Below are 16,901 nucleotides of genomic sequence, written 5' to 3' on the forward strand. Positions count from 1 at the left end.
AATTAAACAATAAATAGAAAGGCATATTGCTTCATACTTTAGCATGAAAACACACTACAGGCATTGTGTTTACACAGTATTATTGTGTACTGTACTTTTGACTTCTGCAGCATTTTTGCAAAAATAAAGCTTTGCCATCACAAAAACACATTTTTTACAAATTCCTTATTTTAGATCAGTGTTTCTCAAACTTGGGTGGCCCCCCTTGCGAGGAATGAGACGGTGCCAGGGCGACCCCAGTTTTATGACATTTTATAAAATACTTGAATTTATCATATATTCTATGCAATTAAACCTCAGAAAAAATAAATAAGGTAAATAAAAAAAAACAAGACTACCAATCACCAGCAAAAAAATTATAATTTAATATGTTCTGTTTAATTTAAATTCTAAGTTTGAGATTTTATGTTTTATGTAATAAAGTTTAATGTAATGAATTTCCTTTGCGGCAGCTATCTTTGGGTAATGTAATTGCATCCTACACAAAAGGGGAGGGGGGCATGCCAAAAAGTTTGAGAACCACTGATTTAGATTGACAAATTCTAATGAATACAAAAATTGTTGATATTTCAAAATCATAAAAAACAATGCATCAACTTTATTGCCAACACCATATCAAATGATAATCTCCTTGAAATTCATACAAATCAAATAAATAAATAGTAAAATATCAAGATTGTGCATCACTGAGAATGAAATAAAAGGTACAATTCACAAAAAATAGGCAGCACACGACTCTGGGCTGAATCTGCATTAGCTCCGGGCCGAAGTCAGCGGATCTGGGGCCACATTTATAAAGCGTGTGTACGCACAGATTTGATCATAAAGTGTGCGTACGCAAAAATGCATATTTATAAAAACTGTCTTTGACGTGGAAAAGTGCTTAGCGTCACATCAGGGTCTGAGCAGACGTACGCACTTTTGCTTGTCTGATTGCTGCAGGTTTTTGGAAATATAAGCCATTATTGCTGCTCGAAAAAGGTTTAAATATTGACAAGCGCTCTTTTATATGTCTATGAAATTAATAAGGCGTCGTTTAAAGGCGGAGAACTGAAACTGCTCAGCTGCGCACAAGTTCAAGATCATTTGCGATTTATAGATTTCACATCTGAAAGAAAGGGTTACGAGCATTTCCTGTACGTACGTTCGATTTATGAATCACGTTTGCATTTTTAATAAATGATCGTAAGATCAAATGTAGCGTGCTTTCTACGCAGCATTGTATAAATGGGGCCCCTGGTGCAGCTCCGGCCCAGAGTCGTCTGCTGTCATGTTTCATTCACCTTCATATTGTGCTTTTAGAAAATGTGTCAGCCACTAGCGCTCAATTTTTGTGTTCCTTGTAAAAGGGTTTCTAATAGGGGTTTAAAAACATGATGTTTGGTGACTAATGATTGACAGAGGTTTCATTTTTGGTGACTAACAGGGTCCCTCTCATCTTCAAGTGCAAGTTTAGCTGCCTAAGTCTTCCATAAAATCGCTCTAACTCTTCCTGACGCATGTTTGAAAAATCACTCCATGTAGTCTCCATGTATGCGACTTGGTCGAGGACAAACTCTTCACTGTGAAGGTTTAGCCTCCCTATAATAAAATCTCTGGGCTTTTTATCCTTGGCATTTATCACGCAGTGCCTTCCTTCTAAACCGATCTAGCCTAGATCTTGGCATCCAGCATCTCCAGAAAGAGTTTGTGCATTGGAACGTGGCCTTCAGTGTGCAGCCGACAGAAGCAGCGCACGGCTCTGTGAGCGGTCTGCCGTAACAGGGGCAGGGTCATGAGCAATCTCCCGGCACGATGAGGCTCGGAGGGTCTCTGGCTGCCCTCGTAGTCCTGGAGGGCTTCGTGAAGAGCATCCTGAAAACTCTGTAAGGCATCTGCGCTCTCTACGTTCTCTGCATCTGAAAGAAAATGAGAGTCAAGGTCAAACTGGGCTCTTGTGTCCGATTGAGAGTTAAACCCTCTTTTGTGTTTACTTTAAACCACATTGTCCAACCTTTGATGCGTAATGGACTTGCCAAGGACATCTTTTGTATTTGGTTATGCTCAGTTAACAGGAAGGACCCCTGATGATTTTTATATCTAATTTTTTTGAGCAGTGTTTGTCTCCAAAATGCCCTGCGGTCAGATGCAAGCCGAGAGACGAGACTAATGGTTTTATTATTTAGGGAGTCAGCAATCGATGGATTTATTGATCTGAGCTCAGCACTGCTTTATCCATATTGATTGTTTTTTTCTTGGTCAATGAGTCTGCAACTTAAATGGGTACTAAAATGAATTTGAATCTCACAGATACAAGTTACAAACACATTTTAAACACAGCACAGTTTAATCTATAAACACTGAAAATATTGATAATAAAGAATGAATGAAGAATAAATAAAAGGTGTTGTATTGGCTAATTTGGATAACAGGAAATCATGATTTTTGGCTATATAAGACTTTTACAGAAAATATTATATGGTTATGGCCTGTAACATCTTAATCCATAGCTATGTTTACACCCACCTATGTTTATGTACATATTGGAAATGCGCATAAAAACGCTTTATGGAAACGGGTGATTCTCGCGAAATTAGACTTGCGAGGGGGTCATAAAAATGTGATAATAAAAGTAAATGCTATCAAAATAATAAGCATACAGTTATAAACATGATTTCAAATGACATCTTACAAACCAATTTTGTTGGTTTTTCCACATTTAAGGGGAAAATTTTAATTTACGCAACATGTCCTTGACTGGATTTGGGTTGTTTGACATGGAAATATTTATAATTAAAAAATAAAAAGCTTCAGTGCATGTTATACTATAAACATTTACAGTAAAGAAACATGTGCTGATAATTTGTAAATGTAAAGACAATAATATTTTCAATCTAATTTTCAATCATTGTTTAAGCCCTCAATTACTAACATTTTCAAAAAAAAAAAAAAAAATAGTTGGAAGAGACATAATTGACTGTAACACTCAAGATGGCTACCAGGTAAGCAGTTCTTATTTTTTCTCTCCAGATAAAAGTTAAAATTTTGTTTGTCATAGTAACTTTTTAGTTCTCATTACCTAAACATGAGTTTGTAAATGCATATATTTAATGTAATATCATATTGTGGTAATGATCATTTTTGATAATGATATTCTAAAAAATTTAAATAATTCTAAAGGAAATATTTTTTAAATCCTCTAAAAATAATGCTTATAGTAAGTTCATAAGAAGAAATCTTATATGTGATGATAATCTAAAAAATGTAAATAATTCTATAGGAAATATTTTTTAAATCCTCTAAAAATAATTCTTATAGTAAGTTCATAAGAAGAAATCTTATATGTGATGATAATCTAAAAAATGTAAATAATTCTAAAGGAAATATTTTTTAAATCCTCTAAAAATAATGCTTATAGTAAGTTCATAAGAAATAATCTTATATGTGATGATAATCTAAAAAATGTAAATAATTCTAAAGGAAATATTTTTTTAAATCCTCTAAAAATAATTCTTATAGTAAGTTCATAAGAAGAAATCTTATATGTGATGATAATCTAAAAAATGTAAATAATTCTAAAGGAAATATTTTTTAAATCCTCTAAAAATAATGCTTATAGTAAGTTCATAAGAAGAAATCTTATATGTGATGATAATCTAAAAAATGTAAATAATTCTAAAGGAAATATTTTTTAAATCCTCTAAAAATAATGCTTATAGTAAGTTCATAAGAAATAATCTTATATGTGATGATAATCTAAAAAATGTAAATAATTCTAAAGGAAATATTTTTTAAATCCTCTAAAAATAATGCTTATAGTAAGTTCATAAGAAGAAATCTTATATGTGATGATAATCTAAAAAATGTAAATAATTCTAAAGGAAATATTTTTTAAATCCTCTAAAAATAATGCTTATAGTAAGTTCATAAGAAATAATCTTATATGTGATGATAATCTAAAAAATGTAAATAATTCTAAAGGAAATATTTTTTAAATCCTCTAAAAATAATGCTTATAGTAAGTTCATAAGAAATAATCTTATATGTGATGATAATCTAAAAAATGTAAATAATTCTAAAGGAAATATTTTTTTTAAATCCTCTAAAAATAATTCTTATAGTAAGTTCATAAGAAGAAATCTTATATGTGATGATAATCTAAAAAATGTAAATAATTCTATAGGAAATATTTTTTAAATCCTCTAAAAATAATGCTTATAGTAAGTTCATAAGAAGAAATCTTATATGTGAAAAAAAATGGCTTCAAGGGCTTTTAAAAAAAATCTGATGCTGGATACCTTCTAAGTCTGGATTTCGTGAGAATCGCCCAAACGTCAAGATGCGCATAAATAAAAATGATGTATAAGTGATAAGAAAACATTTGCGTGAACTACAACTGAAACAGTAGGCATCATTTCATGTGCATTTTAAACTATCGCATCAAAAACAAGTGATGGAAACACAAAAGTTTTTAAGAAAGAAAAAGTTTTTTACACTCAAGGTGTAGAGGTGAGACTTGTGCGAAAAAGAGTAAATGCAAATAATGGGAGATGGAAATGCATCTGCCAAATATATTCTGATGTAACGAACATTAAACCCACGCTACCATCATTCGCTCAAACAACTTGATGGAAATGCACCTAATTCACATTTGTTTGTTTTTTCTTTGTTCGAATAGAAACCCAGAGAACCAAGTTATATATAAAAAATGTAACCATTTGTAAATAGCTGAAAAAATTATGGTTTGGATACCAAATTGTACCTGCACTTACATAATTACACAGATGTTGTAACAGATTTTAACTTATAGATTATAATGCAATCACTTATAAATACTTTATACTAACAACCAATATTAGTACTGTATATCGGTTTAATGTTGTGTATAATGTATATACAGTAGGGGTGAGCGGGTTTAAACTAACGCGGGGTTAATTGTAACGCAGCTACTTTACATATTTGTACAGGGCAGAGCAATCTGTGCTTTTGGTCTTTTTTTCTTACTTTTAGAAGATGATTTCCTGTGAATTTGTAAAAAGTTTTGATGTGTTTTGGATATGATATTGAACAAAGAGTGTTTTTGAGGCATACAAGTACATTTCTTAATCTTATATTTTTTTTCCGATTTCTAAGTTGGGTGTGTAAGTCACCAAATCCAACCTTATATTATTTTAATCACTTTCTTGTTACCTAAAACTCCATTTTGAAACATGTCAGCAAGTCCTAGTAACTGATAGCTGGGATTGAAAACATTTTTTACAATTAAACCTTCAATATACAATGATAATGAAATGAAAACAATGTAAATACTATTCATCAAAATGATAACTGTTAATACAATATCAGGGGAAATAACTCACAATTATCCTTTTTTGTCTTAATTGTGCAGCTCTTTCAAAAAAACTATTTATATGCATTGATGCTTATCATAGAGGGATGAATGTGTGGATATCTATCTATTATAGGCAAATATAACAATATCCACCTTTAGTATATAGAATTTTATTGAATTATTTGTCTTTTAATAAATTTTTTTAGCAGGTGTTACAACAAACCCTCTGTTTGTTACAATGAACCCCACCTATGGGGTAAGTAGTAACGTTTGCACTCCTGACACTTTTGGTGTAATTGTACGATAACAGTAGGTCCCACAAACAAACTTTAAGTGTTCATTTGTAGCAGATATGTGTGTGTTAATTGTGTAAAAAAAGATTAAATCAAACTGAAATATTTTTTGAATGATAGAGCGTTAGGTTGTGCCCCCGCTCTCCCCTATAAACACACCTGAGTTGGCCAGAGACATGGCTTTGAGAGTGACCATCTCCTCTTGGTTTAAGCCCATCTGTTGGTATTTGGAGGTGAGATGTCGGAGTGCCGTGTAGAGATCATGCAGTCCCATGGCGCTGCTCTGGCTCTCGTTGAGTCGCATGTTCTCTGCAAACTGAAGTTCGTCTGTTAAGCCCTGAGATCTCCACACGACGCCCAGCATTAAAGTCTCCATCCAGCCACTCTGAAGCAGGGCCATCTGATCCACCAATGACAGACCCGTGAATCCTAGATAACATAATACTGGATAAGTATATTTTAAAACTTGAAATGACTATTTTAAATGAACTGATCGTTTCCTATCTAGTTTATTCCAAAACTTGTATCCTGTTTACCTGGTATGTGTTTGGCCCAGCCTATCATCACCAGTAGTTCCCTGTTTAATAGGTCACATAAGGTCAGCAGTGTTTTAAGGTCACTGTCAGGGGTCGAGGGGTCCGGGGCAGCTCGCAGTGTAGCTGGTTCAGAAACTAGGAGCTGTGCGATGACTTTGTTTCCTGGAAAACAAAAGCTGTTTAGATGTTGGAAAGAATTTAACAATGCACAGCTTATGGAGACCTTTATTGATTATGATGTTAAATCCTTAAGCAGGTTAAATCCTGAACCCAACATAATCCTCAATGACAGTTTTTAATATTTGGGTTTTCCTTTGGTGCTGAACATATGTTACTATTTAATCAAAATAAACGTAACTCGGTATTTTCTCAGACTTACTGACTGATTTGCCTGGATGTGTGTAATGTGTTCTGGTGAAAACAGAGTTGTCTGAATCCAGCCGGCACTTGTACTTCTGTCTGCCGCCTCTTACACGGTCCATGCGCACACCTAAACACCAGGTTAATAAAATTGAGTGTTTATTTTAGAGAACAAAACATGTACTTATGTTCATGATCATCAGACTTTTAGAAGATATATAGATAACTGTTTGGTTCCAAAAGACTGAGACCATGTTAAAAACTGAGATTTAATATCATTTGTGACGCAGTACTGTGTTGTCATTTAAAGGGGAAATTTGTCTTTTTCCATGTTTAAGTGCTATAATTGGGTCCCCAGTGCTTCTATCAACCTAGAAAATGTGTAAAAGAAAAACCCATTAACTTAGTTTTGGTAAACCATTCTTTGCAAGCATGTGAAAAAATAGGTCATTGAAATCTGGCACCCCTTAATCGGCCCTATCCAACCACAGCACTGCCATTTAGTGCAGAGATCAGCTCATTTGCATTTAAATGGACAAACCAAAAATCGGCACAATTTTGCTCACGGCTACAAACTGGTAATTTCAACATGCTATAATAAATGATATATATGGTATTTTGAGCTAGAAATTCACATATATACTCTGGGGACACCAAAGATTTATTTTACATCTTAAAAAAGTATTGTGAAATGTCCCCTTTAAACAAATTGGATGTTAATTCCTATATGTATATTCCACTGTAATATAATTTGTAACGAAAAAAAAGAAAATAAATTTCTTAAAAATGTCATTTGCACTAGACTTTTAAAACTGTATAAGGACACACTGTAAAAAAAATTCCTTGTTGCATTTAAATTTTTTATTTTAAAAAGATTAATGTATTAAGTATTTGCAATGCGTTTCTGTATTTGTATGTGTTGTGAGTATTTGCAATGTGTTTCTGTATTTGCATGTGTTGTGAGTATTTGCAACGCGTTTCTGTATTTCCGACGCATTTCTATATTTGTATGTGTTGTGAGTATTTGCAATGCGTTTCTGTATGTGTATGTGTTGTGAGTATTTGCAACGCATTTCTGTATTTGTTTGTGTTGTGAGTATCTGCAATGTGGTTCTGTATTTGCAACGCGTTTCTGTATTTTTGTGTGTTGTGAGTATTTGCAACGCGTTTCTGTATTTGTATGTGTTGTGAGTATTTGCAACGCTTTTCTGTATTTGTTTGTGTTGTGAGTATCTGCAATGCATTTCTGTATTTGTTTGTGTTGTAGTATCTGCACTGCATGTGTTGTTAAACTGCTTTTCCTATTTGCATGTGTTTTCTTTTGTTGCAGTGCAGTGACCTTTTTTGACTAGTGAGGAGTTGCTATAAATTGTTGAATTAGCTAAGTTATTTTAACTGCATTTTAGAATTTATAGCAATACCTTACTAGTAAAATTTATTGTAAATTCAAGTTGATTAAATTAAAAAATAAAAGTGCAATTTTAACAGTGCATGTACCCAAGTAAGCAAACATTTAAACCTTTATTTTCATATAAACTTACCCTCTCTCATCATGCCTGCACGCAAACACTTCTGAAATCGACATGCCTGGCACGACTTCCTTCGTCTCTTAGTGATCTCACAATCATTTACCACAGGACAGCTGTACTCAATGTTTCCTGAAACATCAACAATCAAAACCTATTTACAATCTACACAGCACAGTGTAGTAGTAGTAGCAGTCAATATAAACCCCTTTCATAATTCGTACAGGTGAGAGACAGGAAATAAAGATGACAGTGATGCAGGACTTAAAAACTTTGACTCGTAATGTATTGAATACATCTGCCATTTTTATTTAAATCAGACTTCAAGTTCCACGCTTCACAAGCTGAGATTTTACACATAAATCCATAGGAGGCCAGACAAATCTCATGTATTGATTTATACAGCCTCATAGTTTAATAATAATATAATTAGAGTTACGAATATTGTGTTTTCCCAGGGGCCAGAACATTGACCGCATTAATGCAGAGAAGCAGATCCTGGAGTTCAATTTGATCAATGGATTTCTCTCAAACACAACACTAGACAAGTCTCTGTGGGATTAGACATGCATTAAGTGATTGAACACTTCAATATATTGATATGTTGTTAACACATGCCTACTCCTGGACCTTGTCTGCCCAAAGCCAAAGCCAATAAAAATGTTCCCTCCGCCAGGAACCCAGACCACTTTGCACAAAGAGACAAATTTTATCAGACAAATTGACACAATATTACATATACATTATACATAATACCTGTTAAAGTGATATCTTTGAGCTTGATTGATTAAGCTGTAAATTCAACAATGTCTACCATTATGTAAAACACTTTTGATGGTGAAAATGCTTTCCTACTGTGAATCACTAAAACTTTGAGAAGATACATTTATTGACAAAGGCATCAGTCTGTGTGCTACTGATGTGTTTTGATTAAAACAGCAGCACACTGAGTATTCACACACAAATCAATCTCAGGCAGTTACTTAACTGATGCAATATTGATCACTGCATTCATTAACAGCAGTGCTGATTTAAAATGCAGCGCAAGTCTCTGTCAAACACACACACACACATTCAAACACCTGACAAACTTTCATTATAATCCTTAACTAACATTAAACAACACTTAATAGATCAGTTGTTAAGCACAATACATATTCACTGTTGATCGTAAACTCTTTTATCTGAAGGCATATATGTGTAATATAATATACATATTTCTCTTGTCGCACATTTGATTTAAAACAAGTTTTTAAAATGTATGACTTGGAGTAAATTATGAAGACAATAAGAGAACTTCGATAATTGTTTAAAATTTACCTCATGGACTTCAAAAAGCTTTATTAAAATGTCGAGTAGGCCTACAGTTTTTCAGGGTGAAGGCAGTTAAAGATGCCCAACTATATGAAAAATATTAATCAAAGTTTTATGATATTTCAGACGAATAAAAAAATGCTAAAATGTTCATTTTAATTACCTATATAAAATAAATAAATTATAAAAATATATAGCCTATTATATAAATTATAAATATAGAATTTAAAAGTTTTAATAAAAAAATTAATATATAATAATATATTATATATGCAAAAAATATAATGATAATATATATTATTAATAATAATATAGATATTACAGATAGACAGACAGATAAAAGCTGATTACCTTGAATAGTTCTTTTGAAGAAGGCCTTGCAGGCCTCACAGGACGCGACGCCGTAGTGATAACCGGACGCGAAGTCTCCGCACACCAGACAGAGACGTTTGGGCCCGGGGTTCAGTGACGGGATGTAGTCGCAGCTGAGGGACAGAGGATTAAAGACGACAGAGCTGGAGCTGACCGGAGAGTCCGGGTTCACATGACTCTGTGAGAATAGACTGTAACCGCTGCTGTCCGAACTGCTGCCGGGGCTGAACGGGGTCGGGCTGCTGCTGTCCAGACCGAACAACGGGCTTCGCGGATCGGCTTTTACCGGCGGATCAGTGGGGGAAGGTGGATCATCGGTGGATGACGGATCCAAAAGGCTGTGAAGAGGGTACATTTATACATAAAGAAAGCTAATACGTGATGCTTAACAGAAAAGTTAGTCTGACGTATAAGTCAAAACTTTTAATAGCTCTTATAACTTTCCTGGAACACTTGATTCTGATTGGTCAGTTGTGACAAAAACTGACTGCAGGTCATCTTACATCGTACTAGTTAATGTATAACTCCGCTATTTCTTTTCTAATGCCAGGTTTGTTGCAAATGAGCTATTAAAATATTTTAAATCAATACTTTATATCCATTTATTTACTCATGTGGAAAGTACCAGTGTAATAACCAGGATAATGTACATCCAGCCGTTTGTTATCTCAAATTATGAAATGATTAGTTCTAGTAATTGATTCTGATAAACGAATAAATGGAGCAATAAAAACAATGTAAGTTAATTCAATGTAATTTTCTGCTTATCTGGAGCAACTTTTAATGTGGGGTTCCTTTTCGAAGTCCCTTTCAAGTGTGCAAAAACGCTGTTTGGGATTGCCTTCTGTTGCTGTACAGTCTGCCAGGACTATTTTTTCCAGCGGAAGGAAAACTTTTAGTGACCTTTTTACTTCATCAAAGTTGCTTTGATAGAATTTTTGTGCTTAAATATTTATATTGTGTGGTAACTGTTTTATAAAAGCAAAAAGGTAATCGGGGCTAGTGCTGTATCGTAAATAAGTCATTCACTTAGGCCTAAGTTATCCATGATACAACACAGCCCTCGTACCTTATTGCTACATAAACCCCTATATCAGTGGTTCCCAAACTTTTTCAGCGTGCGGCCCCCCTTGTGTACCGTGCATTCCTTCGCGGCCCCCCAAAGAAAATTTGTGACAAAAAACTGTTCTAAAACTCAACATTTTAATAAAAAAAAACATTAAATTATACAAATAAGTAGTGCTTTTGGTTAGCAGCCTTATTTTTTTAGGTTTAATTACACAGAATTCATGATAAATTAATGTATTTCATAAAATGTCATAAAACTGGGGCCCCCCTGGCACCATTTTGAGGCCCCCAGTTTGAAAACCACTGCCCTACATGGTGATCAGGACCCCACGTTAAGCAGATGGATGCACATGATCTCTGGCTTTATTATTCACATATTATCGAACATTTTTATTATAAATTGTTATGGCATGAAGTTATGCAGAAACATAAAAAGCATTGGATACATATTCTCTGTACATTGCAAAAATGGCAAATCAGGATGTTAGGATTAGAAACTGTTAAAAAAAGCAAAAATATTGATTTTTACACTCAAAGCTAATGCTAGGTTGTTTCAACCCTTGGGTAAAATATGGATGGTTGAGCCAAATATGGACTTTTAAGGTTAATTTAAACCAACAGTTGCGTTTGTGCATCTTTTACCTCACTATGGGTTAAAACAACCCAACATTTTGTAAAGTGTAGGTCAGAAATAGGTAATACTGGAATTAAAATCAGTCATTAATATTTTAAAATGACATGCAGTAATAAATAAGTTGCACATCGACATTAAACATATTGTTAAAACTTTTGGTGACATTAAATCTATTAGCTAATATGAACAAGAATAGTTATCATCATATATTAATCCTTGTTAATGTTAGTTATTCCCAATACAATTGTTCATGTTAGTTTATACTAATAGTTTATATTAACTTTTGATTTTAAAATGTATTAGTTCATCATTCAATTCCAGCAATTTATAATGAACTAAGATTAATAAATGCTGTAAATGTATATTTTTCATTGTTAGTTCATGTTAGCTAAGGCATTAACTAATGTTAATAAATACAATAAAACCTTTTGTAAAGTGCTATAAAAAAGTAAAGGCCAACTTACTCATGCTGGTTTAGAAAATGGAAGTTCTCACTCAGGCAAAACTCCTTTAGATCCATAACGTATTTTCCCCTGGGATTTGACTTTGAAATGTTTATGACTAAAAGATGAAGGATAGGTTGGAGAGAGAGCAGCAGAGATGAGAGAGAAGGAAGAGTACTGACACACTAACCAGGACCTTCACAGATTGAGGTTTATTTAACTGATGCAGTGGGTTGGGGCGGGGCCGAGCTGTCTAATCCAGATGCATGCTGATTAAAACCCTATTGATGAGTTCTCATAACTGACAGGTCAAATCCTCAAAAACAACAATACTTGCAGGCCGACTGCAAATCACTCGATCAAGGCCAAGTGATATTCATGGACAAAGTGAGGTTTCATAAAATGATATGCATCATTTCTAATGATACATGTTAAAGAATCAATTCAGAGGATAATTCAGATGAAAATCATAAAAATATTACTTTAAGCATGCATCATTTTTTGTGCTTTATTGATTTATTTATGGTAAACTTTTCCATTACATCCCAACACATTGCCTGTACTTCAGTGATCAAAGCACCACCCTACGTGTTTTGTTGTGTGTAAATAAATACAAGACATTCTGTATCTGCAGTTGGCTAAGAACACCAACAAACCTCTCCCAAAATCATTGTCATTTCCTTGTTGCTGCCTTCCTTGTTGGTAGTGTCCACTCTTGAGTTCATGGAGTTTACTCTGAGTACTAGAATAACAGGAATTCTGCATCACTAAAACATATAGTAAACACATAGTAAACATGGAAAAATCAGGTCAAATCATGTCTTCATTCATTATTAGTGAACATCAGTGTCAGATTTGTATTATGATATCTTCTTTATTTAAATGCTAATTTCATTAAATACTAATGTTTATAATGCAATTACAACAAAACTATTTAGTTGACATTTTTAGACGTATGCTAAGTAGTTCAGAATATTTAACTCCTATCCAGTTGAATTTTCTTTAAAGGAAAACATCACCGTTTTTCAATATTTTACTATGTTCTTACCTCACCTTAGATGAATTTATACATACCTATCTTTTTTCAATGCGTGCACTTAATCTTTGTACAGCCCGTCGTGAATGTGTTAGCATTTAGCCTAGCCCCATACATTCCTTAGGATCCAAACAGGGATGAATTTAGAAGCCACCAAACACTACCATATTTAACCATGTTTTCCCTATTTAAAGGCTGTTACATGAGTAGTTACATGAGTAAGTATGGTGGCACAAAACAAAACATGGCGAGTTTTTAAGTGGATAAAAAATGAGAACTATATTGTATGGCGGAAGAGCACTATAGTTTGCTCATTGTTATAGTAATAGTGTTGAGAATTCTGAGGTAGCAATGTGGGAGGAGCTATGTCTCCAAAGCTGCATTAAATTGTTAATTAGTGGCTCTTTGTTCAGTGTGACATCCAACAGCACATGGGGAGATTCAGAGTTGATGAGTCCTTGAATTTAAACCATACAACTCTGGTCTCATGATTTCTTGACTGACAATAAATGTCAAGGAACTGGATTATTTGGAGCTTCTGTGTTTTAATGGGCACACCATCCTGGTAACACTTTGCCTGAACTAGCTTCTATCCTTATCAGTAATTTATATGGTCCTTCGAGCCGGATAGGTTGCTAGGATGGAGAAAGATGATGTAGTGAGACCTAAACGGACAGTTAGACCTCCTAAATGGCATCAAGATTATCTACTCACTCAGCCAAGCGTACCCGCTTGCACACAAAGACCAAGGTCTGCTGATCATGTGTCTGTGGAGATGACAGAGGGAGCTTCCCTATCTGATACTAGAGCTGAGATGAGAATTCTGTCTGAAGATGTGCAACAAATAAAGGGAATGTTATCAGAACTTGGACAGTCAATGAGAGCTATGCAGCTAAGAGGCCAAAGTTCTTCCTTTTCTATTAGTTCTGATTGCAGTTCTACTAAAGCATCTCCTGTTGTTCACCAGACTAAGGTGGATGATATTAATAAAGTTCCTCTTGTCCTTGAATTGGGTGAATGTCTAAGACAACATGAAGCAAATAGAGATATTGATTCATCCACATTACCTCCTCGACTTAGTAGACAAAGTACTCTCCCTCCTCCGCCACGATCTATGTTGCCTACACCATTGCCACCAGATGGTAGAGTATCATTAGAGACTGGTTCCTCACAATGTCCTAATCTACCTATGTTAAATGAGTCTGCTAATTCTGTTCACTTAAGGGCACAGCTTTCAGAGAATCCTGTTGTTGCAAGTACGAGTCAAGTTCAGTTTGGTAATGGTCTCCCTTGGCCATCTTTACATCAACAGCCATTTAATCCAGTTTATCTGTGTAATGATCAAGCAACACGGAGCTATGGGCCTAGTTCTAGTCAGATGCAGAGTAATGCATGTTTTCCATGGATGCTCCCAAACTATCCTGCCCCCTTTCCTCCTCCTGTGTTGTATCCACCTTATGGTTCATTTGTCCATCCAAGCCATGCCTTTCCAATGTCAGTACCTTCATATAGTCAAGCTCCTTCTATGCCGCCAACTCATATTACAGCCCGTGCTCCCTTTCAAGGGCTTCCACAAATGGCTACTGGTAGTAATACTCCCCTACCTCAGATGTTGTCAGGTCCTCCATCAACAGTCCAAATTGGACATTCAAATGTAAGTCAACCTATATCAGCCTGTGTTCAGTCATCTTCAGCACTGGGCCCTCCTAGAGTCTCTGCGGTAGAAAGACCATCATTTCCGTATTTCAAAACTGATGATCCTCAAGAATTTGCAATGCTGAATATGGCCTTGAGAAATTTGCTGCCAATTGAGGAAACTGAACAATATAAATATCATATTCTTTTGGATCACTTAAAGTTGGATGCTGATCGTCATTTAGCCCTTGCATATGCTCATGATCCTCAGCCTTACACTACTGCCCTAAAAGCCCTTCAAAGAAAATATGGTCAGCCTCAACACCTAGTGTTACGGGAGATAGCTTTTATTCAGAGCTTACCAGCCATTCGTTCTGGGGATTCTACTGGATTCAGTCAGTTTGCACTACGAGTCCAGGCCTTAGTAGGCATGCTTCAGTCATGGGGGCAGAATGAAGAAGCTAATGAATTGGCGTGTGCTTCTCATGTTCACCAGCTATTAAGTAAACTTCCAGCAAATCATGTGTCCAACTTTGCTAGACATGCTCGAGCTGTTCGGCCAGATGTTCCTTATAATTTGGTGGATTTTGCAAAATGGCTAGAGGAGGAAGCAGAATGCCAAAGCTTGGTGGTTCAAGTATCTGACCAGTCTAAAGGAGCAACAAAGTTTCAAAGTAGAGATGGGAGACCACTGAAATCTTTATCTTCTACAGCTACCTTCTTGCAGGGTATTAATCAGGAGGGAAATGGGAAGCCCTATGGAATAGTTAATCAATCTAACAATTCAAATAGCAAGCAACTAGTAGAACCCCAAAACTTTTGTGCCTTCTGTGGTAGAACCCATCATTTGAATCAGTGTCCTGAGTTCTTACAGTTTGATGTAAATGCAAAGAGAAAATGGATCTTGGATAACAATCGTTGTTGGAGATGTGGACGGAAACATCATTCTTCTAACTGTAATTTGAGGAGAGATTGTCCATCCTGTAAAGAATGTCATTTAGCAGTCCTGCATGAAGTTAATGCTTATAAACCTGACTCTGGCATATTCTACTTAAGCAAACCAAGTGGCCTAAATTCTGTGCTTTTGAAGGTGGTGAAAGTCATTCTGAGTGCTCAAGGGAAGACTTTAGAAACGTATGCAATTCTTGATGATGGTTCAGAAAAGACCATGCTTTTGTCTCCTGCTGCTGAGATGCTGGGCCTGAACGGGGCGGCTGAGTGCTTGAAGGTGCGAACGATTCGACAAGGTATTGAAGAGATTGATGGAGCTAATGTTACCTTTTCTGTCTCTCCAGCAACTTTGAAGCAAAAAAAAATATCAGATCAAGGCAGCATTCACAGCCAAGATGTTGGACTTACCTGAACAGACTTATCCCATCCATAGTCTTCAACGTTGTTATCAACATATTAAAGACATCCCTCTTGAAGAGTTCCATCAAGTTAAGCCTCTGTTACTTATAGGTGCAGATCATCCCCATTTGTTATGTTCTACTGAAAGAGTGGTGCTAGGCCCTCCCGGAAGCCCAGCTGCATTGCATACTCGTCTAGGATGGGTATTACAAGGACCCATTCCATTAGTGCAAAAGACAAGCTCTGTTTCTCAATGTCACTTCTTAGCTTCTTCATCTATGGATCCGCTACAGATGGATGTAGAAAAAATGTGGCACATGAATGTAATTCCATATGTCCAGATGTCAAATAATACTCATAGGTCAAGGCAAGATCAAGAGGCTCTTGAGTGTTTGGAAAAGAGAACAGAACGAGTTGAGGTAAATGGGATGACAAGATCTAGTACTCTCTTGCTTTGTGCTAAACATGCCCCCAAGGAATTCCACACCAGTGGTGAATCCAGTCAGGATGCTGCACCTGAAGAATCCAGTCAGGATGCTGCACCTGAAGAATCCAGTCAGGATGCTGCACCTGAAGAATCCAGTCAGGATGCTGCACCTGAAGAATCCAGTCAGGATGCTGCACCTGAAGAATCCAGTCAGGATGCTGCACCTGAAGAATCCAGTCAGGATGCTGCACCTGAAGAATCCAGTCAGGATGCTGCACCTGAAGAATCCAGTCAGGATGCTGCACCTGAAGAATCCAGTCAGGATGCTGCACCTGAAGAATCCAGTCAGGATGCTGCACCTGAAGAATCCAGTCAGGATGCTGCACCTGAAGAATCCAGTCAGGAGGCTGCACCTGAAGAATCCAGTCAGCAGGCCGCACCTGAAGACTCCATTGACGAGGCTGCACCAGAAGAAGCCATTCCGCAGGCTGCACCTGAAGAATCCAGTCAGGATGCTGCACCTGAAGAATCTCCTCTCGTTTTGTATCTGAAGAATCTAATTACGAAAGTTTTAATGCAGATTCTGATACTCTCAT

General features: G+C 35.7%; 1 protein-coding gene across 1 annotated transcript; it reads right to left on the reverse strand.

Moving 5' to 3' along the window:
* Nucleotides 1–130: 130 nt before the first annotated feature.
* Nucleotides 131–12,037, reverse strand: esrrd (estrogen-related receptor delta). Its single transcript, XM_055174171.2, has 7 exons — nucleotides 11,879–12,037; nucleotides 9,692–10,050; nucleotides 8,042–8,158; nucleotides 6,520–6,630; nucleotides 6,141–6,302; nucleotides 5,764–6,033; nucleotides 131–1,898 (listed from the first exon to the last, which is right to left on the reverse strand). Exons 1-7 carry the CDS (start codon nucleotides 11,932–11,934, stop codon nucleotides 1,654–1,656), a joined length of 1,320 nt encoding a protein of 439 aa, XP_055030146.2. The 5' UTR covers nucleotides 11,935–12,037; the 3' UTR covers nucleotides 131–1,653.
* Nucleotides 12,038–16,901: the final 4,864 nt, after the last annotated feature.

This window comes from Misgurnus anguillicaudatus, chromosome 15, assembly GCF_027580225.2.
Source record: "Misgurnus anguillicaudatus chromosome 15, ASM2758022v2, whole genome shotgun sequence".
In the NCBI taxonomy this organism is placed as follows: domain Eukaryota; kingdom Metazoa; phylum Chordata; class Actinopteri; order Cypriniformes; family Cobitidae; genus Misgurnus; species Misgurnus anguillicaudatus.